The sequence below is a fragment of the Drosophila sechellia genome, chromosome 2L, assembly GCF_004382195.2.
Source record: "Drosophila sechellia strain sech25 chromosome 2L, ASM438219v1, whole genome shotgun sequence".
NCBI lineage: Eukaryota > Metazoa > Arthropoda > Insecta > Diptera > Drosophilidae > Drosophila > Drosophila sechellia.
The window spans coordinates 4,135,689-4,159,851 of record NC_045949.1 but is presented as its reverse complement, the minus strand read 5'-3'; the positions used below and the strand labels follow the sequence as shown (position 1 = coordinate 4,159,851).

General features: G+C 49.1%; 1 protein-coding gene across 1 annotated transcript; it reads left to right on the top strand.

The window, feature by feature from the left end:
* The first annotated feature begins 593 nt into the window (after window positions 1-593).
* LOC6613320 (cadherin-related tumor suppressor) lies at window positions 594-23,566 on the top strand. Its single transcript, XM_002037760.2, has 9 exons — window positions 594-1,119; window positions 4,321-9,886; window positions 12,784-13,092; window positions 13,165-13,398; window positions 13,459-13,660; window positions 13,729-14,015; window positions 14,309-17,071; window positions 17,128-20,684; window positions 20,750-23,566. The coding sequence occupies exons 2-9, from the start codon at window positions 4,421-4,423 to the stop codon at window positions 23,418-23,420; spliced, it is 15,489 nt and encodes a 5,162-aa protein (XP_002037796.2). The 5' UTR covers window positions 594-1,119; window positions 4,321-4,420; the 3' UTR covers window positions 23,421-23,566.
* Window positions 23,567-24,163: the final 597 nt, after the last annotated feature.

Here is a 24,163-nt window from a genome sequence, read left to right as displayed (position 1 = left end):
AAGGGGTGGATTTCTAGGAAAGTTGAGTGGCTTAAGATACATATCATCTTAAAAAGAATTCTTAAATGGGTTGGGATCGGATGGAATAGTTATATTCCGAGAAATATTAAATAGAACTTAAGATAGGACTGCTTATTTAATGGTATATTGTAATAATAGTATTGCATTCTGATCCCTTATGATATAGGTATCCAGAAATATTGAAATCCTTATAAGTAGTAAGCTTCATATGTCCACTGGCAATCTTCCAGTGCATCCGAGCCCACAGAAGTACCCGCAGTAATTTTTATTGTCGCTGTGTATGGGCCGCCGGTGGCTATTGAATCTCGTTGGACTGGACCGGACTGGACTGGACCGACGACCAAGATGAGGAGCGAAGCCCGGAGAGCGCTGTTCCTTCCGAACAAGAAAATGAAAAACGAAACTGCAACAAGTGAAAAATGTGTTGCAGATACAACAGGTATCTCTCTCTCCAGAGAGTCCAACTCAGTCGCTCTGCGGAGCGGCTTGAAAACCCGTCGGACGGCTTTTCCCAGTCCTCGGCTCTCAGCCGAATCTCGGCTGGATCCGTGGCCAGAGCCACTCAGTTCCGTTGAGACCACTGAGCGAGTGGTTTGGCCCGATATCTTCACTTCGAGGCGGATTAAAAGGCGCGCGTGCGCGGAACGGTTGGCAAAAAAAGTGAAGGTGCGACCGCAGACCTCTGGATAGGCCCACCAAAACATAATACCCACGATCTATGTTACCCCGCAACATATGCTATATGTTATAGAAATATATAATCCGTCTACGGGATCAGATCAGCAGCTGGCCCCCAAGTTTACCCATTTTTGTGGCTATATATATGTGTGTGTGTGTGTCGCCGTTGCAAATTTTTATAAGTGAAAAATTCCAACAACGTTGCTGCTGCAGCTACAAGCCATATATACAAGAGCGAAAAATGAGGCAAAACACGTTTTGCTGAAGGAAAAAAATACAAGAAAAAATAAATATGCTGCGTACGTGTGTGTGAGTGCAACAGTGTGAGTGCCGCCGTCTCTACAAGTGTGCGTGCGTGTGTGTGTGTGTCTGTGCGAGCCCACCAACACCAAAATGCATGTAAAAATGTGAAGAAAAATGGTAGGTACTCATAAACATTCATGCAGGATAGATATTTGCGGGCTGCCCCCTGCGAAACCGTCCAGTTTACCCATATATCATATAAATCAGCTTGTATTCCAATCGGAGCAATGGAGTTTTTAGCCAATCTTGGCCAGGAAATTTGCATAAAATCATTAAGCGAGCTCAAATCACTTTTCCCAGCCCACGCGCATCTCAAGAAAGGCACTTTTCAGTTAATGCAAATCGAAATGGGTGTCTGGTATGCAAGGTTATAATGGGATTAAAATAGATTGAAACAAAGGTAAATCCAATATATAGAAAATTATTGGTTATCAATGTAAAGATAGAAGATACTTTAAAGTAAACTATTTCAGTTTTTCTGAGCTTGCGGTTAGGCCACAAAAATATTTATAGATCTATGGAAATACTTGAAGTCAACGGAAAGCGACAAACAAACACACAATACTGTGTAAAAAGCGTACAAGATTAATTGTGGAATTATTATGAGCCAACGGTAACGTAGGCAGTTGTGGTTGTAAAGGTTGGCCCCTGAAGTTGATGTCGATGTTGTTGTTTTCGGATTCGGATTGGGATTCGGTTTCGGATGCTGGGCCTCAGCCAAAAGTCGAGATTTCGAGCTGAGTTGAGTTGAGTTGAGCATGGAACGACTGGGGCTGGCTGCCACGTAATGGTTGAAAATTGTCGTTTTTTCGGGCTGTTTTGTTATTGTCAGAAATATCGATGAGCGGGAGAAAGAAAAAGAAAAAGAAAATATTCCTGGGCAGTTGGACTCTCTCCACAGACCTTATAGCTGGTATCTCGCCGGAGAGCGAGATGTTCATGTAAATGAACATGGAAATATGAAAAACACGTTTCCAACTCGGAACTCGGCTTAACTGGAGCTGCACTGCAGCCACTGCGATGTAAAGTGAAAAGCTGAAATAAAATAAAAAAAAAATTCATAATAACAATAAGAAAAGGAATCGCGAGTGCCGAAGGCATCATCACGAAATTGCCAAGACTGGTTCTGTTCTTTTTCGGCGATTCTATATGATATCTGCTACCTTTGTTGTGGATTTGAGCTTGAATTTGGATTTGCATTGCAAATCGTCTGAAGCCGCATAAACTAGCCGGGTCATGCACGACTATATGGTATTTGGTTATTTTTTTTTTGTTTTATGAGCTCTCAAATATAGCCCCCACATCGATATTAATGGCGTGGAAACCAGATATTCCATTGGCCAACGGTGCGTATGGGAAAGTGTAAAGGAGACGGATAAGGCGACATATGCATACATCAATCAAACAAATGGGCTTTGCGTTTCTTTCCTTTCTTCGAGACAATATTTAAATTTTTCTGCCATTCGTGTGGACTGTGAATAGTGAACTTCAAATGAGCTGTGAAGGTTTTGGATCATCAATGAAAGTAATTTATTTGAATGGGGAGGTATGGGATATTTCCCACAAAAACGTGGTTGAAGTGTAAATCAAATTTTAATTTTGATTGAAATCGGTGGTACATCCTATCGCATGTAGCTGTCGTTATATTACTTATTTTAACCTTTTTACTGAACTTTTTGTTGAAATATTAAAATTTTGACACTCCCATCAGCGGAGCTTTAGAAATTCTGAGAAAATTCGGTTTGGAGCGAGGATTACTAATGCACTAGGTATTCAATAGCAACAGGGAACCCAAAAAAAAAACCCTGGAGACGGACACAGACCTTTCTATGTATATGAATTTTTATATGTGTGTGGGGCAGCAATAAAGAAGACAAAACACCAAGACATAAAAAATATCTTTGATAGAGACCAACAACGAAATGAGAAGATTGCAAGGGAACAAAAACAACACCGACAGCTAACAATACCATTAGAGCAGGTAGATTTTTAAGATTAATGAACGGGTTCGGCTTGAAAAGCTTCAGAAAACAAAAACGAAATTTACGACGCATTTTTAGCCATGTATTCGAGGAGACAGAGAGATCCGATCCGAACCCATTCGATTCGATTCGTTTCGAGCCCCAGTCCAAATTCTGACAGATTCTGCGGGTCCACTGCCATGAGTTTCTTCTAGTTAGTCCATCTAGTGACCATCATAACCAAATGAGGAGGTATTTCTGTTGCGCATGTTTGATGTATTCATTTAGATACTTAATATACAATCTCAATTCTTCTTAATAACATTTTGGTTAGACCCTTGAGGAGCCAAACTAGTTAAATCGTAAAATTTTATTAAGGTATATAACAATATTATAACTTCTGTGATTGCAAAAAGGGTGTTTCCTATCACTTACCTAAATAGAAGTATGTGGCGTTTACGGTGCTCTGGTGTTAATACGAATACGATTCAGTTAGCTGGTTTCAGAGCGTTACTACTAGCGTTGGTGTAAAGGGGCGGAGGTGGCCAGGGCTTGGCGTCTTTGTATTGATATTCTTAGAGTCTCAGGTTAACAAGAGATTGCCCACAAAGCATTAATTTGGTCCAAAGCTGACACGCATGCTATTAATGGAAATTTTCCCTTCCACCGGTCGTTGTCTCCGAGTGTTTCGGAATTTAGTTTGATTAATAGACGCCGCCTAAATCTTGATTAGATTTTTCTAAAAGCCTAGGACCAGAAGCCCCAGTTGGGGTCTGGGTCTCTGGATTTCAATCAACTTGACGCTGGACCGCAGCTTCTTTCGTTTCCATTCGCCCGTATTTCGTAGATTAAAGGAGAGCGTGGGTTGAAGAGGGTTCTGTTCACTTTGAGGTCATTGAAACAGGAGGATATATGTGAAAAAGCTATAGAACCTTTAGGACTTACGTATTCTATTTGTGATAGTTAAGCATGCAAGAGCTTACTTTTATTGACTTGAGTTCGTTGCCTCAGACATTTTATTTTCTTCAAGTTCGTTTCCTAAGTCATTTGATTTGCCTCCTTAATTTGTGTGTAATACTTTTTATTTAGTATGTTTGTTAAGTTTTTGGCTTGGGCTGCAGTTATAGTCGATTTTACGCTTTAGCGCCTCATATCTCACCGAATTGAGCTTTACTAATTTTATGCTCGACGGAGTATGAAAATGCTGATATGCCTGGTGAGCGCGGTGCATGAAAGCGGGCTGTTAATTGAAAGGCTTACGCCAACAAGTGGTACAAACACGTCAATAACTAATTAGCACTAAGCAACAATTACCTTAACCATAGCTAATTTTAATTTCACATTCTTTTCGTTGCAGGCGACAGACGAAAAATCAATAAATCATTATCATAATTGATGCAAAATGACGAGTTCTACGATGCATTCAGAGTGTGAGCAACAAGACAAAAGTGCGACAAATGAAAGTAGTGCAATATAAATTTAGTACGAACATTAAAAACAGCCTCCAGATGGAGTGGCTACTGCTCCTGTTTTTCCTGCTCCTGCCCGGCAGGGAATCCTTGTGCCAAACAGGCGACACCAAACTGGAGCTACTGGCACCGCGTGGCCGCAGTTATGCCACCACCTATGAACAATATGCCGCCTTTCCGCGGAGGAGAAGCTCCTCATCCTCGCCATCGGGTGAGATGCAATCCCGTGCTGTGGACACCAGTGCCGATTTCGAGGTGCTCGAGGGTCAGCCGCGTGGTACCTCGGTTGGTTTTATACCCACAAAGCCAAAGTTCTCGTATCGATTCAATGAGCCTCCTCGGGAATTCACACTCGATCCGGTAACGGGTGAGGTGAAGACCAATGTGGTGCTCGATCGGGAAGGAATGCGGGATCACTACGACTTGGTGGTGCTCTCCTCACAGCCCACCTACCCCATCGAGGTGCGGATTAAGGTTCTGGATGTCAACGACAATTCACCGGAGTTTCCCGAACCCAGCATCGCGATTTCCTTCTCCGAAAGTGCCACTTCGGGTACTCGGTTGCTCCTCGATGCCGCCACAGATGCAGATGTGGGTGAAAACGGGGTCACTGATCAGTATGAGATCGTGGCTGGAAATGTGGACAACAAATTCCGGCTTGTGACTACGGCGAATCCCAGTGGAGACACCTCATATCTGCACCTGGAAACCACAGGAAATCTCGACCGGGAGTCGCGCGGCAGCTACCAACTAAACATCTCTGCCAGAGATGGAGGATCTCCACCACGTTTTGGCTACCTCCAAGTAAACGTTACCATTCTGGATGTCAATGATAATCCACCGATCTTCGATCACAGTGATTACAATGTGTCCCTAAACGAAACGGCTCTGCCGGGAACTCCGGTCGTGACCGTCATGGCTTCGGACAACGACTTGGGGGACAATAGCAAGATCACCTACTATCTGGCCGAAACGGAGCACCAATTCACGGTGAATCCGGAGACGGGAGTAATCTCCACCACGGAACGTGTGAACTGCCCCCAGCAAACGAACGTGAAGAGCTCTGCTAGCCAGAAGAGCTGCGTTTTCACTGTTTTCGCGCGGGATCATGGATCCCCACGGCAGGATGGACGCACATATGTAACTGTTAACCTGCTGGACACAAACGATCACGACCCCATCATCAGTTTCCGTTTCTTTCCGGATGGCGGAAAAGTAGCCACTGTGGATGAGAATGCGGTGAATGGGACTGTAGTGGCAGCCGTGGCCGTTAAGGATTCCGATTCCGGCCTAAATGGCAGAACATCGGTGCGAATTGTTTCCGGTAATGAGTTGGGACACTTTCGCCTAGAAGAAGCTGCCGACTTGCATATAGTAAGGGTAAATGGAGTCCTGGATCGCGAGGAGATCGGGAAGTACAATCTGACCGTGGTGGCAATGGATCAAGGAACTCCGGCGAGAACGACCACAGCCCATCTTATCATCGATGTAAACGATGTGAATGATCATGAACCGGTGTTCGAGAAATCGGAATATTCCGCTGTGCTGAGTGAACTGGCACCCACGGGAAGCTTTGTGGCTTCAATCACAGCCACGGATGAGGATACTGGGGTCAATGCCCAGGTGCACTACGATATTCTCTCGGGAAATGAGCTCAAGTGGTTCTCCATGGATCCCCTGACGGGTTTGATTGTGACCACGGGTCCTTTGGACAGAGAGATTCGCGACACCGTAGAACTGAGCATCTCGGCCAGGGACGGTGGACCTAATCCCAAATTTGCTTACACTCAGCTGAAGGTGATCATTCTGGACGAGAACGATGAGGCGCCTCAGTTCAGCCAAAGGGAGCAGAATGTGACTTTAGGTGAAGACGCTCCTCCGCAAACGATTGTGGCTCTGATGACGGCCACTGATCATGATCAGGGCACGAATGGATCGGTGACCTTTGCCCTGGCGCCCAGTGTGGAGCGCCTGTACCCGCTACAGTTTGCCCTGGATGCGTTGACGGGCCAATTAACAACGCGAAGGCCTCTGGATCGTGAGAAAATGTCGCGGTATGAGATCCCCGTGATTGCCCGCGATCAGGGAGCACCCACGCCCCAATCGGCCACGGCCACCGTTTGGCTGAATGTGGCCGATGTAAACGATAACTATCCTCAGTTTTATCCCAGGCACTACATCTACTCGCTCACCGATGACGATGATATCAAGCTCAAGGAGGAGGTGGAGAAGGAGAGGATCCTGCTCCATGTCACGGCCTCAGATAAAGACGATGGCGATAATGCCTTAATTGAGTACAGACTCGAGTCAGGTGGCGAGGGTCTCTTCCAGCTGGACGCCCGATCGGGAGCCATCAGCCTGCGTGGCGATGCTCCAGTATCGATGCACTGGAAGCCCCACTACAAGCTCCTGATATCGGCGCGTGATGCTGGGCAGCGGCGGAGCCAGCATGATGCCATTGTGGAAATTGTGCTCAAGTCCAAGTCAGAGATGCTTGAATGCGGTCAGGCACAAGCTGGTGGTTATGAGTTCCAGATGGTCGAGGATCACGAGCAGCAAAGGAACAGCCAACCAAATCGCGAGGTGGGCATCGTGCAGGTAAAATCCGCGAATGGCAAGGCGAACTCTCATATCGAATACGATATCATCCAAGGCGACAGGGCTCAGAATTTCCGAATCGATCCCAGGAGTGGTCGCATCACCACCGCCCGACCTTTGGATCGCGAGGAGCAGGCCAATTATCGTTTGACTATCTTGGCCAGCTCCAGCTCCAGTGCAGCCGCCAGCAGCGTTTCATATGGCCAGTGCATTGTTAATATAGCCATTATCGATCTGAATGATAATGCTCCCGTTTTCGCCTTAGATCGCGAGTCAGAGCCCACGATCTCGCTGCCGGAGAATGCGGCCGTGGGCCAGGAGATCTACCTATCTAGGGTCAGAGATCGGGATGCGGGCGTGAACAGTAGGATCAGTTATAGCCTCACCAACAATCCCAATCAGCAGTTCCGCATTGGACCGGTCACGGGAGTTCTCTACCTTCAGAGGCCCATAAGAGCAGAGCCTGGAACCCTGATCCACGTGGAGCTAATGGCCACGGATGCGGGTAGTCCTCCGCTCTCCAGTAAACTGAGTCTATCTGTGCTGATAGCCGATGTTAACGATCACACTCCCGTCTTCGATCACACATCCTATGAGACTTCCCTCCCAGAAACCACGAAAGTTAACACTCGATTTTTCGCTTTGGCTGCTACGGATATTGATTTGGGGGAAAATGGTCGGATCTCGTACGAGATCATCGAGGGCAACACTGAGCGCATGTTTGGTGTCTTTCCCGATGGCTTCCTGTTTGTAAGAGCTCCACTCGATCGCGAGGAGCGCGATTACTATGCTCTAACTGTTTCTTGCCGGGATGCTGGTCAACCATCCAGATCTTCGGTGGTTCCTGTTGTCATCCATGTAATCGATGAGAACGACAATGCCCCTCAGTTCACCAACAGCACATTTACGTTTAGTATTCCGGAGAACGCTCCTGCAGACACGTTTGTGGGAAAGCTAACCGCAGTTGATCGGGATATCGGGAGAAATGCGGAGCTCAGTTTTACCCTGTCCAGTCAGACGCAGGACTTTACGATTGACACCAGGAATGGTTTCATAAAAACTCTGCGACCATTCGATCGCGAGGCTCTGGTGAAAGTCAGCAGGAATGCGGAGGCAGGCGGAGAGGATGGTTCCCTCAGGGGATCCATGGCTGGCAACTATATGCTACTGGAGGCCACCGTTTGGGACAATGGCATTCCTCGTTTACAGGACAAAGTCAAGGTGAAGGTCATCGTCACCGATGTCAACGATAATGCGCCGGAATTCCTGAGAGCACCTTATCATGTTACCATTTCTGAAGGCGCCTCTGAGGGCACGCACATAACGCATGTCTTCACCCAAGATGCGGATGAGGGTCTGAATGGAGATGTATACTACTCACTGGCGAAGGGAAATGAGGCTGGTCAGTTCAATTTGGACAGCGCCACAGGACAGCTTTCGTTGGCGCGCAGGTTGGACCGGGAGTCCCAGGAGATTCATCACCTGATCGTCGTGGCCAAGGATGCTGCTCTCAAGCATCCGCTTAGCTCCAATGCCAGCATTACAATTGTGGTTCTGGACGAGAACGACAATGCTCCGGAGTTCACGCAGTCGAGCAGTGAGGTTTCCGTTTTGGAGACAAGTCCAACGGGCACTGAATTGATGAGATTCAGAGCCAGCGATGCGGATCAAGGGGTCAATAGCCAGGTGGTCTTCAGTATATCGGCTGGAAATCGGCGTGACACCTTCCACATCGATAGCATTACGGGTAGCCTCTATTCCCACAAGCCTCTGGACTACGAGGACATAACCAGCTATACTCTCAACATCACGGCCTCAGATTGTGGCACTCCGTCCTTGTCTACAACCGTTTTGTACAACGTTCTCGTGGTGGATGACAACGACAATCCGCCCATCTTTCCCAGCACTGCGATTGTCCGGCAGATCAAGGAGGGCATTCCCCTAAAGACACCCATTGTGACCGTAACCGCCGACGATCCGGATTCGGGACTTAACGGCAAGGTTAGCTACGCCATTAGCAAGCAGGAACCCCAACTTCCGCAGGGACGACACTTTGGCATAAACACGGAGACGGGTGTGATTCACACCCTGAGGGAGATTGATCGCGAATCCATTGATACCTTCCGGCTAACCGTGGTGGCCACGGATCGTGCTCAGCCTTCGGAGCGACAGCTCTCGACGGAAAAACTGGTCACCGTGATTGTGGAGGACATTAACGATAACGCACCAGTCTTTGTGTCCATGAATGCGGCTATCCTGCCTCCAAAGTTCTCGACTTCCAAGGGCAGCAGCACAGCGGTGATGCAAGTTCATGCCAAGGATGCGGACTCGTCCAGCAACGGATTGGTGACCTACGAGATTGTCAGTGGCCCCCAGGAGCTGTTCAAGCTGCAAAGGAACACGGGTGTCATAACCTTTACCCCAGGACCTCAGTTCAAGCAGGAGGTTCGCTACCAGCTGACCCTAAAGTCCACCGACGAAGCCGTTCAAAGCGAACGTCGCAGCAGCGAGGTATACATCACAATCATTACACCGGGCTCCGGCGGAAGTGAATCCTCTGTGCCGCAGTTCGAGCAACGGAGTAAGCTTTCCGGTTCCGTCTACGAGAACGAGCCAATTGGAACTAGTATTCTGACGGTGACCGCTCATCTGGCGTCCGCCGAGATAGAATACTTTGTGACGAATGTTACGGCAGCCGGATCGCGTGGTCAGGTGGATCGCCTCTTCGACATCGATGCCAAGCTGGGAATTCTGTCCACCGCCGCTGAGCTGGACCGTGAGGCCGGTCCAGAGGAGTACGAGGTGGAGGTATACGCCATCGCACTTGGCGGGCAGCCACGTACATCCCGAACGAAGGTGAGTTACTAGAAAGTCCAGTTGATCACCAAGTAATATTTAAAGCTGAATTTCTATTGAAAATATAAACAAGTAGCTACCTGTTTTGTGTTTTTACCTCAACATTTTTTTAACTACATAAAACCTTCCTTTTGTTGTACCCAAACTGAGGACACCATGCATCATACTTACTTTGATCAAAAGGTCCGGAATCCGAGTGGGGGTTTATCAGATTCCGATTACTTACATAAAGGGGCTTTCGAACTGACTTCGTGGACCGACCTTTCCTTTACTTTGTAACGAAAGGTACTTCTTGCTTGAAATGAGAATATAGGGAATATGGGATATTGTTGCCGAGTCGGCCATTTCTGGGGCAGTTTCAAGGGCTTATCAGTGCAAGTCGAGACCGCACTAATGCGCTTTTAATGTCTTGTGCTGATATGAAATGTTGATTACACGCCAACCACTCCGGAGCTCCAGCTCCAGCTCCATGCAGCCCCAGTCCCTCAGTCATCCTTTTGTGCACATGCACATGCGGTTATGCCCTCAGATTCAGATGCAAATTAACAGGGCAACGAAGAGGACTCGCCGGCCGCTTCCCTAAGCCGCCCGGCTATCTGCTGAATGAATTTGACGGGGGGAGGGGGGTACAGTGCAGCAGGGGCAAGCAGACAGACCTGTGTATCGAGAAAATATTTCACATCCCAGCGCTGCATAAATGGGCCGCAGGGATAGAATTATAATAAGTTGCTTCATTGGCAGATGCCTTTAATTATGCCCAGTACCCTACTCAGCGTTGTCCAGGCATCCCGATGGTCCATGGACCGCCCCTCTTGCCTTTGCAGGGTATATCGCCGACCTCTGCGATCCAACTCATACTGGTTTTCGAGCGAAAATAAAAAGGACAGAAGAGAGAACAAAGGCAAAAGGAGCACGGCTCAAGTACACTCAAACAAATTAGGTTCAATTAAAGGGTAATAACTATGATTGAGTTGTTAATTAAACAGTAAGGATTTCGTATTATGAACTACTTGCTGAAACGATTATACTTGAGCGCATCTGAAGTTTAATTGCATGTTGCTGAAAAATATTAATCTATTGTTCACTTTTAATAGACTTTAACAGCAATAAAATTATAGCAAATTTTTCGTTTTGATTCTTGAACTTAAATTTATAGGTAGATTACCTTTTTCCCTTGTGTACCCATTTTCGATTCTCCACTCTACAGTCTTCTCTTCGCGGCCAGATTCTTCGGCTCTGCAGACAGACGTCGAGCTCCTGCCGCTTTTTGCCCCTTTTAGCCGCTCCGCGTGTTCATGGCTAACACGTCGTATGCGTAGGTATGCCAACAATGCACGCATGCAAATGTGTGTAGTTCCATTTCCAGTTCCAGTTTCGTGCAAGCGGCGGCTGCAGCGGAAAAAGGTAGAAAAAACCCAGCCTTGGGTTAGTACAAGCAACTATGGTTTAGTGGATGTTTCGATCGCTGGTCCTCGCGTGCGAAGATCGTTTCAATCAATTCATTGTTGCATTGATTTAAAACGATTGTCATGTTTTCAATTTTTTTCGCGTTAATTTTAAATAACTTTAATGCCGAGACTGCAAGAAAACCACGCTCTATCCGGTCAGCAAAACAAGCCGACGAATTTGGAGGCAGTCCTAATTAGATGCATTAGCTAATCCCCAATTTTCCGTAATTCGACTGATTTTAAAAAGGGTAAAGAATATATACATACGTTCTTAGCGCTTAGTGTTGGCCATAATGATCTTAGAATCCCATTTAGCTGCTTTCTAGTCTGCAGATCTCAGCCTGCTTTCGAAACGAAGGCAATTAAATGTGAGCAAACAAGCGAGTGAATGTCATTTAGCTTTCCATCAAAATGTCCCCTGATCCGAGTGCAGGGTTTGGAATTTCACGCAAATTTATGGCCATCCCAAGGCCAGTTTCTGTGTCGAGCCGGATTCTTTTTCTGGCCATTAAGCGGTTTGACAAATGGTAACATTTTCTGCAGCTGCACCCGCTTTCCACCGCCCCAAATTAGTTCAATTAGCCGCACACATTTCACCCGGCCTCGGGCATCCAAATGGTGTTTCGCTCCAAAGGCTGCCCACTAATGCATTCGTGAGTGGAAGTGGATCCCTAGCTGGGTCCTAGCATCCGCCGTCTGCTGTTACAAATTTGCATAAATTTTATTACAAATGCAGTATTTACTCGCCCGGCACCGACTTAACACCATCACCTCAGCACACGACGCTATATATTTTACGAGTGAATCTGGTGTCGAGAATTTATGGCCTCGTGGGCTCCTCTTCTCTGCCCTCCATGTGCGACACTACCAAGAAATAAGAGTTGGCTTTTGTGGAGCGCTAGCTGGACTTACAAAAAGGCCAAGAGCATATCGATACTTCGTCCTTTGCGACTCTTGTACAACGCATTTTTCTTCGCACATAATGACTTTAGAAAGGCACTTGCAAATTGTACATTAATTAGAACTAGTAAAGAAAAATAATTATAAACATTAAAGTGCCGCAATAAAGGTTAAGAAGCCGGTTTCGTTCGTGCCGGTCGCGATGAGAAGTGGCCTAAACTATAATTCGCTGGGTCATAAGCAGAAAGTTCAAGCTGTGGCAACTGGTCTCGCATATCCCATAAACCATATACCATTACCATTACCCAGTGTAAGCGGGTCAATTCGAGGCCAGGTTAAGCGAGATGAAGAATGCGATTGACATTGCGACAAAAGTTTGGTGGGCACATAAGTGGTGGCTCGTACATAGAATACTCTGGGCATTTAGTGCCGAATATGGAACTAGTTTCCGCTCGATGCCATATCGCCGTTGCCAGTTTGTGGTCCTCCTCCTGCCAAGTGGGTCAGTGTTATTGACGCAACGAATACGCTTTATGTATCTTTCTGCAGGTCAGAGTAACCGTTCTCGACAAGAACGATAGTCCGCCGCAGTTCCTCGACACACCGTTCGTCTACAATGTCAGCGAGGATCTACAGATTGGACACACCATCTCCACGCTGCGAGCCCACGATCCGGATACTCTTGGTTCGGTGACGTTCCTTCTGATGGATGGGCACGATGGCAAGTTCCTGCTGAAGCCGTCCACTGGAAAACTCATCCTCAACGATACCCTCGATCGGGAGACAAAGAGCAAGTACGAGCTAAGGATTCGCGTGTCCGACGGAGTGCAGTACACGGAGGCATATGCCACCATCCAGGTGAGAAATCTTTTAACCATCTTAGGTACAGCATCCGGTATTTTTTAAATAATTCTTTAAACTCTCTATCAGGTAAGCGATACCAATGATAATCCACCCTTATTCGAGGATACCGTGTACTCCTTTGACATTCCGGAAAATGCTCAACGAGGCTACCAAGTGGGTCAGATTGTGGCCAAGGATGCCGATCTGGGCCAGAATGCCCAGTTGTCCTACGGCGTGGTCTCTGATTGGGCCAACGACGTCTTCAGCCTGAATCCACAAACAGGAATGCTGACCCTGACCGCGAGACTGGATTACGAAGAGGTGGGAAGATGATATGATATAGTCGGATCTCAAAAACACTTACTTAATTCTATTTATTAGGTTCAGCATTACATCCTGATAGTTCAGGCCCAGGATAATGGCCAACCCAGCCTGTCCACCACCATAACGGTCTACTGCAATGTCCTCGATCTGAACGATAATGCACCTATTTTCGATCCCATGAGCTATTCGAGCGAGGTGTTCGAGAATGTGCCCATCGCCACGGAGGTAGTCACTGTGTCAGCAAAGGATATAGACTCGGGTAAGCTGGTGCCGCTGTTACCTCCCGCAGATTCCTTATTACCATGCATATCTCTTTATTTATGGCAGGCAACAATGGGCTCATTGAGTACAGCATCACCGCAGGAGACGTCGACTCAGAGTTCGGAATCGATAGCAATGGCACCATCCGCACTCGCCGCAACCTGGACAGGGAACACCGATCGGCGTACACACTTACGGTTACCGCACGAGATTGTGCCGATGAATTTGCATCCTTCAGCGAACTGGAGGAGACGCAACTGAAGCTCAAGTACCGATCGCCTAGAAAGTACCAACAAACACGGCAAGAGTTTTTGGCCCATCAAAAGCAGCAGCGACTCTCTTCGACTGTAAAGGTAAGTTTCCTTCAAGGATATATCAAATCTGGAACCATGAGTTCTTGAAAGTCGGCTCTTGGTTCAAATCTTGCTGTTGGACAGAAACAGCAGTTAACGAGACTGTCAGGTCAGACTGAAACGTTAAGTTCGTGAAGCCCTAATTAAATAGAAGACTAGTTTCAGGCATGGCCAAACCCGTTTGCTTCCTTTATCGGTGGTGTGGCAGTTTGAAAAACGTACACACATTCACCGTTTTATCTAGAATGCCATGAAACACAATTAGCCAAATACTGATCCGCGCCTTTTTTCAGGTGACGATACTCATCAAAGATGTCAACGACGAAGTGCCCGTCTTCGTTTCCGCAAACGAAACGGCGATCATGGAGAACGTGGCCATCAATACGGTCGTTATCGCTGTCAAGGCTGTCGACAATGACGAGGGCCGCAACGGGTACATTGATTATCTGATGAAGGAGGCCAGAGATGAGGACATGGGTCAATCCGATCCGCTGCCCTTCTCCCTCAATCCCACCGATGGACAGTTGCGCGTAGTCGATGCCTTGGACCGCGAGTTGCGCTCAAGTTATCTGCTCAATATCACAGCGCGCGATCGTGGAGAGCCACCCCAGTCCACGGAGACGCAGTTACTCATTCGGATCCTGGACGAGAACGACAATAGTCCCGTCTTCGATCCGAAGCAATACTCTGCCTCGGTGGCGGAAAACGCAAGCATTGGGGCCATGGTTCTTCAGGTTTCCGCCACGGATGTGGATGATGGCGCAAATGGACGCATACGCTATTCCATAGTGCTGGGCGATCAGAACCATGACTTCAGCATCAGCGAGGATACGGGTGTGGTGCGGGTGGCCAAGAACCTGAACTACGAGCGACTTTCCCGATACTCCCTCACCGTGCGAGCCGAGGATTGTGCCTTGGAGAATCCTGCCGGCGACACTGCCGAGCTGACCATCAACATCCTGGACATCAACGATAATAGACCAACGTTTTTGGATTCCCCATACTTGGCACGTGTCATGGAGAACACTGTGCCGCCAAATGGTGGATATGTGCTCACTGTAAACGCCTATGATGCAGACACTCCACCGCTAAACTCGCAGGTGCGCTACTTCCTCAAGGAAGGCGATAGTGATCTCTTCCGCATCAATGCCTCCTCGGGTGACATCGCGCTGTTGAAACCCCTGGATAGAGAGCAGCAGAGCGAGTACACCCTGACACTGGTGGCCATGGACACGGGCTCGCCTCCACTTACGGGCACGGGAATTGTGCGAGTGGAGGTGCAGGACATTAATGACAATGATCCAGTATTCGAATTGCAGTCCTATCATGCCACTGTGCGCGAGAATTTGCCGGCGGGAACTCATGTCCTGACCCCCAGAGCAACGGATAAGGACGAAGGACTAAATGCCAAGCTGCGCTTTAACTTGTTGGGAGAGCACATGCATCGGTTCCACATAGATTCAGAATCGGGCGAGATCAGCACAGCTACAACTCTCGATCGTGAGGAGACTCCCGTGTATCACTTCACCTTAATGGCCCAGGATAGCTCGATTACCGAGCCACGAGCCTCGTCCGTAAATCTTACAATCAGTGTGTCCGATGTCAATGACAATATCCCGAAGTTCGATTCGACCACCTACAACGTAGCCGTTCCGGAGAGGATCAGCAAGGGTGAGTTCGTGTTTGGAGCTCGAGCCTTGGACTTGGATGATGGCGAGAATGCCGTGGTACATTACACCATTAGCGGGCGAGATCAACACTACTTTGATATCAACACCAAAACGGGTGTGGTGAGCACCAAGCTGGAGCTGAAGACCAAGACCAAGTCCTCTGATGATTTGACCTACACGATTGTGATATCTGCAATGGATCAGGGCGAGCAACCTCTTAGTTCCAAGGCTGAGCTTACAGTTATCCTCCGACCACCGGAGCTCTTTCCCACCTTTGCCTACATGGCCAACAGTCACTTTACCATGTCGGAGGATGTAAAACCTGGCAAGATGATAACCAAAGTCAGTGCCACGTCGCCCAAAAAGGGTTTGGTGGGTAAAATTCGCTATGCCATAGCCGGCGGAATAATGGGGGATTCCCTGAGAGTGGATCCCAATAGCGGATTGCTGAGCGTTGGGCAGGATGGTCTGGACTATGAGCTGACACATCTGTATGAGATTTGGATTGAGGCAGTCGATGGAGACACGCCAAGCCTGCGTAGTGTAACTCTTATAACGCTCAACGTAACGGATGCCAATGATAATGCTCCCGTCATGGAACAGCTCATTTACAATGCCGAGGTCCTGGAGGAGGAGTCCCCACCCCAGTTGATAGCCGTTGTGAAAGCCAGCGATCGTGACTCGGGCGACAATGGAAATGTCATCTATCGCCTGCAGAATGACTTCGACGGCACCTTTGAGATCACGGAATCGGGTGAGATTTACACCAGGATGCGACTGGATCGTGAGGAGATCGGCGATTATGCGTTCGTGGTGGAGGCCGTTGACCAGGGTGTTCCTCATTTGACGGGAACAGCTAGTGTCCTACTGCATCTACTGGACAAGAACGACAACCCGCCCAAGTTTACACGCCTCTTTTCCCTGAATGTAACCGAGAACGCCGAGATCGGTAGCTTTGTGATCCGAGTCACCTCTTCCGATTTGGACCTGGGTGCAAATGCCAATGCTTCCTACTCCTTCAGCGAGAATCCCGGCGAGAAGTTTCGCATCGAGCCGCAGAGCGGAAACATTACAGTGGCCGGGCATCTTGATCGCGAGCAACAGGATGAGTACATCCTCAAAGTGGTGGCCTCTGATGGAGCCTGGCGTGCCGAGACACCCATTACCATCACGATTCAGGACCAGAACGATAATGCTCCCGAATTCGAGCATAGTTTCTACAGCTTCAGCTTCCCGGAGCTCCAGCAATCGATTGCTTTGGTGGGCCAGATCATAGCCACGGATCGCGATAAACAGGGTCCCAACTCAGTGATCTCCTACTCACTGCAGCAGCCGTCGCCCATGTTCAGCATAGATCCAGCCACGGGTGAGGTCTTCAGTAAGAAGGTACGTACTTGAAGCCAATCTATTAGATATATATTAAGAATTTGAATTCCTGACAGGCGGTTCGCTTCAAAAACTCTCAGTACGTTCGCTCACCGGAGAACATGTACGCCCTCACCGTTCTGGCCACCGATAATGGTAAGCCTCCTCTGTACTCCGAGTGCCTGGTGAACATCAACATCGTCGACGCCCACAACAATCCTCCAAAGTTCGAACAGGAGGAGTATCTGGCGCCTCTGCCACAGGATGCAGTTCGTGGTCAGCGAATAGTTCGGGTCCACGCAAATGACAAACAGGATCTGGGGACCAACGAAATGGACTACTCCTTGATGACATTCAATTTGAGTTCGATCTTCACTGTCGGCAGACACGATGGTTGGATTACTCTGGTCAAACCCATCCAAGTGCCGCCTAACACTCGATATGAACTGGTTGTTAGGGCCACCGATCGTGGTGTTCCTCCCCAGTCGGATGAGTCTCGAGTCGTAATCGTGGTAACCGGGGAGAACTTGGACACACCTAGATTTAGAGTAAACAGCTATCAAGTGATTGTGCCCGAGAACGAGCCTGTTGGATCCACAATCCTAACTGTGGGCGCAACTGACGGTGATACGGGTCCCAACGGAATGCTCCGCTACTCGATTTCCGGTGGCAATGAGCGTCAAGACTTCAGTGTAGATGAACGCACGGGTGGCATCGTAATACAACAGCAATTGGATTATGATCTGATACAGGAGTACCATCTGAATATCACCGTTCAAGATCTGGGCTACCATCCACTATCCTCCGTTGCAATGCTTACGATCATCCTGACTGATGTTAACGACAATCCACCTGTTTTTAATCACAAGGAATACCACTGTTATATACCTGAAAACAAACCGGCGGGCACCTTTGTATTCCAGGCTCATGCAACGGATAAGGATTCACCCAAAAACGCTATTATCCATTATGCATTCCTGCCCAGCGGACCGGACAGGCACTTCTTCATAATGAACCAGAGTAATGGCACCATTTCGTCAGCGGTTTCCTTCGACTATGAGGAACGCCGCATCTACACACTGCAGATAAAGGCGAAAAATCCCGATTCGAGCATGGAGAGCTACGCCAATCTCTACGTGCATGTGCTGGGCGTGAATGAGTTCTACCCACAGTTCCTGCAGCCCGTCTTTCACTTTGACGTATCGGAAACATCGGCGGTGGGCACAAGAGTGGGTGCCGTCCAGGCCACCGATAAGGACAGCGGTGAAGATGGACGTGTCTACTACCTTCTGGTGGGTTCCAGTAACGACAAGGGTTTCCGCATCGATACCAATACGGGCTTGATTTATGTGGCCCGACACTTGGACAGGGAGACACAAAACCGTGTGGTACTCACAGTGATGGCCAAAAACTATGGCAGTATTCGTGGCAACGACACTGACGAGGCACAAGTGATTATATCGATTCAGGATGGCAACGATCCACCGGAGTTCATAAAGCACTACTACACCTCCACGATTTCCGAGGCAGCTCCGGTTGGCACGAATGTCACAACGGTCAAGGCCATCGACAAGGATGTGCGCACACAAAATAATCAGTTTAGCTATTCGATCATCAATGGCAACCTGAAACAGAGCTTTAAGATAGATGTGCAAACGGGTGAGATAAGCACGGCAAGTCGATTGGATCGTGAGGAGACATCCACCTATAACTTGGTGATTGGAGCCATTGACACGGGTCTGCCTCCACAGACGGGAAGCGCGACGGTGCACATAGAACTAGAAGATGTGAACGACAATGGACCCACCTTCACGCCTGAGGGTCTGAATGGTTATATATCCGAGAATGAACCGGCTGGCACTTCCATTATGACATTAATGGCCAGTGATCCCGATCTACCGCGCAATGGAGGACCCTTCACCTACCAGTTGGTTGGTGGAAAGCACAAGTCCTGGCTAAGTGTGGACAAAAACACTGGTGTGGTTAGGTCCACAACCAGCTTCGATCGGGAAATGACACCAGTTCTAGAGGCCTTAATTGAGGTCGAGGACAGTGGAAAGCCCAAGCAGAAGTCCCAGCACCTACTCACGATCACGGTATTGGATCAGAATGATAATCCATCGACCACGAGGAGCTTGCACATAGCTGTCAGTCTGTTTAACGGCGACCTGCCTTCGAATGTGAAGCTGGCCGATGTGCGTCCCAATGATATTGACATCGTGGGCGATTATCGTTGTCGCCTCCAGAAGAATCCCGCCCAGAGTCAGCTGCAGTTGGCTATTCCCCGTGCCTGTGATCTGATCACCACCTCACATACGACGCCGATAGCTTCTGTTTTCAGCTATACGGGAAATGACGGGAAGCATGGGGATGTTAGCTCCAAAGTTAGTGTCGCCTTCCAGAGTTTTAACAACGAAACATTGGCCAACTCAGTGTCCATCATGGTAAGGAATATGACAGCTAACCACTTCTTGGCTAACCACTATCGACCAATTCTGGAGATGATTAAGTCCAAAATGAGTAACGAGGATGAGGTCATTCTATATAGTCTTCTAGAGGGTGGCAGTGGCAATTCTACTAATCTCCAACTGCTAATGGCAGTCAGATCGGCCAAGACGAGTTACCAACAACCCAAATATTTGATTGAACGCTTGCGGGAGAAGCGTTCAGCGTTTTCGGAGCTCCTGCAAAAGGAGGTGATTGTGGGCTATGAGCCGTGCAGTGAGCCGGATGTTTGTGAAAATGGCGGAGTCTGCAGTGCCACCATGCGACTGCTGGATGCCCACAGCTTTGTTATCCAAGACAGTCCTGCCTTGGTGCTGAGTGGTCCTCGGGTTGTGCACGACTACAGCTGCCAGTGCACCAGTGGATTCTCGGGCGAGCAGTGCAGTCGTCGGCAGGATCCTTGCCTGCCCAATCCTTGCCATTCGCAGGTCCAATGCCGTCGCCTGGGAAGCGATTTCCAGTGCATGTGTCCGGCCAATCGGGATGGCAAGCACTGCGAGAAGGAGCGCAGTGACGTGTGCTACAGCAAGCCGTGTCGCAATGGAGGAAGTTGCCAACGCAGTCCGGACGGATCTTCCTACTTTTGCCTGTGCCGTCCCGGATTCCGTGGCAATCAGTGCGAGAGCGTGTCGGACTCCTGTCGACCCAATCCCTGTCTGCACGGCGGCTTGTGTGTTAGTCTCAAGCCGGGATACAAGTGCAACTGCACGCCGGGACGATATGGACGACATTGCGAGCGCTTCAGCTACGGATTCCAACCTCTGTCCTACATGACTTTTCCCGCTCTGGATGTGACCACCAATGATATATCCATTGTGTTCGCCACAACGAAGCCAAACTCCCTATTGCTGTACAACTACGGGATGCAGAGTGGCGGCAGATCCGACTTCCTGGCCATCGAACTGGTGCACGGCAGGGCGTATTTCTCATCTGGAGGAGCTCGCACCGCCATCAGTACTGTGATTGCTGGACGAAATCTGGCTGACGGCGGTTGGCACAAGGTTACGGCCACCCGGAATGGACGGGTGATGTCACTCAGCGTGGCCAAGTGCGCGGATTCCGGTGACGTTTGTACGGAATGCCTGCCCGGAGACTCTAGCTGCTATGCGGACGAAGTGGGACCAGTGGGGTAAGCTTAGGATAAATCTATTACATCTATTAGACCTCTAATTTTGGAATATATATCTCCCACAGAACTCTGAACTTCAACAAACAACCCCTGATGATCGGTGGCTTGTCCTCGGCTGATCCTATCTTGGAGCGACCTGGTCAAGTGCACAGTGATGATCTGGTGGGCTGTCTGCACAGTGTTCACATCGGAGGACGTGCCCTGAACCTTAGCTCGCCGCTCCAACAGAGAGGCATTTTGGCCGGATGCAATCGGCAGGCGTGTCAACCAGCTCTGGCGGCCGAACGCTGTGGAGGATTCGCAGGACAATGCATCGACCGGTGGTCCAGTTCGCTATGTCAGTGCGGCGGACACTTACAGTCGCCCGATTGCTCGGACTCCTTGGAACCCATCACCCTGGGCGAAGGTGCCTTTGTGGAGTTCAGAATTTCGGAGATATATCGTCGCATGCAGCTGCTGGACAATCTTTATAACAGCAAGAGTGCCTGGCTGGATAATCCACAGATGAGGGAACGTCGGGCCGTGAGCAATTTCAGCACAGCTTCCCAGATCTACGAGGCTCCAAAGATGCTAAGCATGCTCTTCCGCACCTACAAGGATCAGGGTCAGATCCTTTATGCGGCCACCAATCAGATGTTTACCTCATTGTCCCTCCGCGAGGGTCGTCTGGTTTACTACTCCAAACAGCATCTTACCATCAACATGACGGTGCAGGAAACTTCATCGCTCAACGATGGCAAGTGGCACAATGTGAGTTTGTTCAGCGAGAGTCGAAGTCTGAGACTCATTGTCGATGGAAGGCAAGTGGGTGATGAGCTGGATATTGCCGGGGTGCACGACTTCCTCGATCCCTATTTGACCACTCTGATTGTGGGTGGCGAAGCCTTTGTTGGCTGCCTGGCCAATGTGACGGTGAACAACGAACTGCAGCCGCTGAACGGATCTGGCAGCATCTTTCCGGAGGTTCGATATCACGGCAAGATTGAGTCCGGCTGCAGCGGAGACATTGGGCAAGATGCCGCCCAGGTGGCCGATCCTCTGAGCATTGGCTTCACCCTGGTCATTGTCTTCTTCGTCATTCTGGTGGTTGCTATTCTGGGCTCCTATGTCATCTATCGATTCCGCGGAGAGCAGGAGAAGATTGGTAGTTTGAGTTGCGGTGTGCCCGGCTTCAAGATCAAGCACCCTGGTGGTCCAGTGACACAGAGTCAGGTGGATCACGTGTTGGTTCGCAATCTGCATCCCAGTGAAGCCCCTTCACCGCCAGTTGGAGCTGGAGATCATATGCGCCCGCCAGTAGGTAGCCATCACCTGGTCGGTCCCGAACTGTTGACCAAGAAGTTCAAGGAACCCACTGCAGAGATGCCACAGCCACAGCAGCAGCAGCAGCAACGTCCCCAGCGACCCGATATCATAGAGCGCGAGAGTCCTCTGATAAGGGAGGATCACCACCTGCCCATTCCGCCGCTTCATCCCCTACCTTTGGAGCACGCCAGTTCCGTGGACATGGGTTCCGAGTACCCGGAGCACTATGACCTGGAGAACGCCAGCTCCATTGCTCCCTCCGACATTGACATAGTGTATCACTACAAGGGCTATCGGGAGGCTGCTGGCCTACGCAAGTACAAGGCCAGTGTTCCTCCTGTTTCCGCCTACACGCATCACAAGCATCAGAACTCTGGCTCTCAGCAGCAGCAGCAGCAGCACCGCCACACAGCTCCCTTTGTGAGCCGGAATCAAGGTGGCCAGCCGCCTCCGCCGCCCACCAGTGCATCCCGCACCCATCAGAGCACTCCGCTGGCCCGGCTCTCGCCCAGCTCGGAGTTGAGTTCCCAGCAGCCGCGCATTCTCACTTTGCACGACATTTCCGGAAAGCCGCTGCAAAGTGCCCTGCTGGCCACCACCTCCAGTTCCGGTGGCGTGGGCAAGGACGTCCACAGCAATAGCGAACGCAGCCTGAATAGCCCGGTTATGTCGCAGCTGTCCGGCCAAAGTTCCAGTGCGAGTAGACAGAAGCCCGGAGTGCCACAGCAGCAGGCGCAGCAAACTTCCATGGGCTTGACTGCCGAGGAGATTGAGCGGCTGAATGGCAGACCGCGAACTTGCAGCCTGATCTCCACCCTGGATGCCGTCTCCTCCAGCAGTGAGGCGCCTCGAGGGTCGAGTAGCGCCCTGCATATGTCTCTAGGCGGTGATGTGGATGCCCATAGTTCGACGTCCACGGACGAAAGCGGCAACGACAGCTTCACATGCTCGGAGATCGAGTACGACAACAACAGTCTCAGTGGCGATGGCAAGTATTCCACCAGCAAGAGTCTCCTGGACGGACGTAGCCCGGTGTCCAGGGCACTAAGCGGAGGAGAGACGAGCAGAAATCCGCCAACAACTGTGGTCAAGACCCCGCCCATTCCGCCGCACGCCTACGATGGATTCGAGTCATCCTTTCGCGGATCGCTCAGCACGCTCGTGGCCAGCGACGATGATATAGCCAACCACCTGAGCGGTATCTACCGCAAGGCCAATGGAGCGGCATCCCCATCGGCCACCACCCTCGGCTGGGAGTATCTGCTCAACTGGGGACCCAGCTACGAAAACCTAATGGGCGTCTTCAAGGACATCGCCGAGCTGCCGGACACAAATGGACCGTCGCAGCAACAGCAGCAGCAAACCCAAGTGGTGTCTACGCTACGAATGCCATCATCGAATGGACCGGCGGCTCCAGAGGAGTACGTGTAATTCACCTACAACGAAAGCTAAAGTGTTCCTAAAGTCTGAGCCAATTCACTGCAAAAACATGTCAAAACTGAAGACTTGAAACTATTCAATGACTTTTCCGATTCCGTGTGGTCAAAAACAAAGAGAGAAATTCTCGATAGTACGTAAATGTATTTGTAAATTTTGTGTAAAGCTACATCTTTTCATAGTAGATCCTAAGTAATGCCATTTTATTTTGCAATGTACAACGAAAACGTAACGAGGATAGATAGTAAGTTAAACAAAGTGTAGAATCGTGCATATGTCGGACAATAAGCAACTAATCTTATGAGAACGCCTTGTATCAAGGTCAACCATCCTAAGTGCACTTTCTGTTAAGGGTTCGAAAGATAAAAAACAATAACGACTGATTAGCACACCCAGTTAATTTCAATTGCTGATTATTTCGATTTCTGTACTTGTGTATATGTTTTCCGAGTGCTATATTAAGATAGTTTCAGCACCAGTGTGTATTGATTTGTGTCGCCATTTAAGTACATTCTAACATTGCTCTAATTTATTGACAATCTCGCCAACATCCCCTAACTGCCTTAGTCGTACTTATAGATAATTAATGTCAGAGATACTTCGCATTCCTCTAGATATAAGCGCAAACACCTTGTATATGTATGTAATTCGTAGGGAAATGTTATTAAATACATATTAACCATCATATTAGTTGCATTCTGAATTTTGGAAACCTTTATTTATTACGACTCTTAATT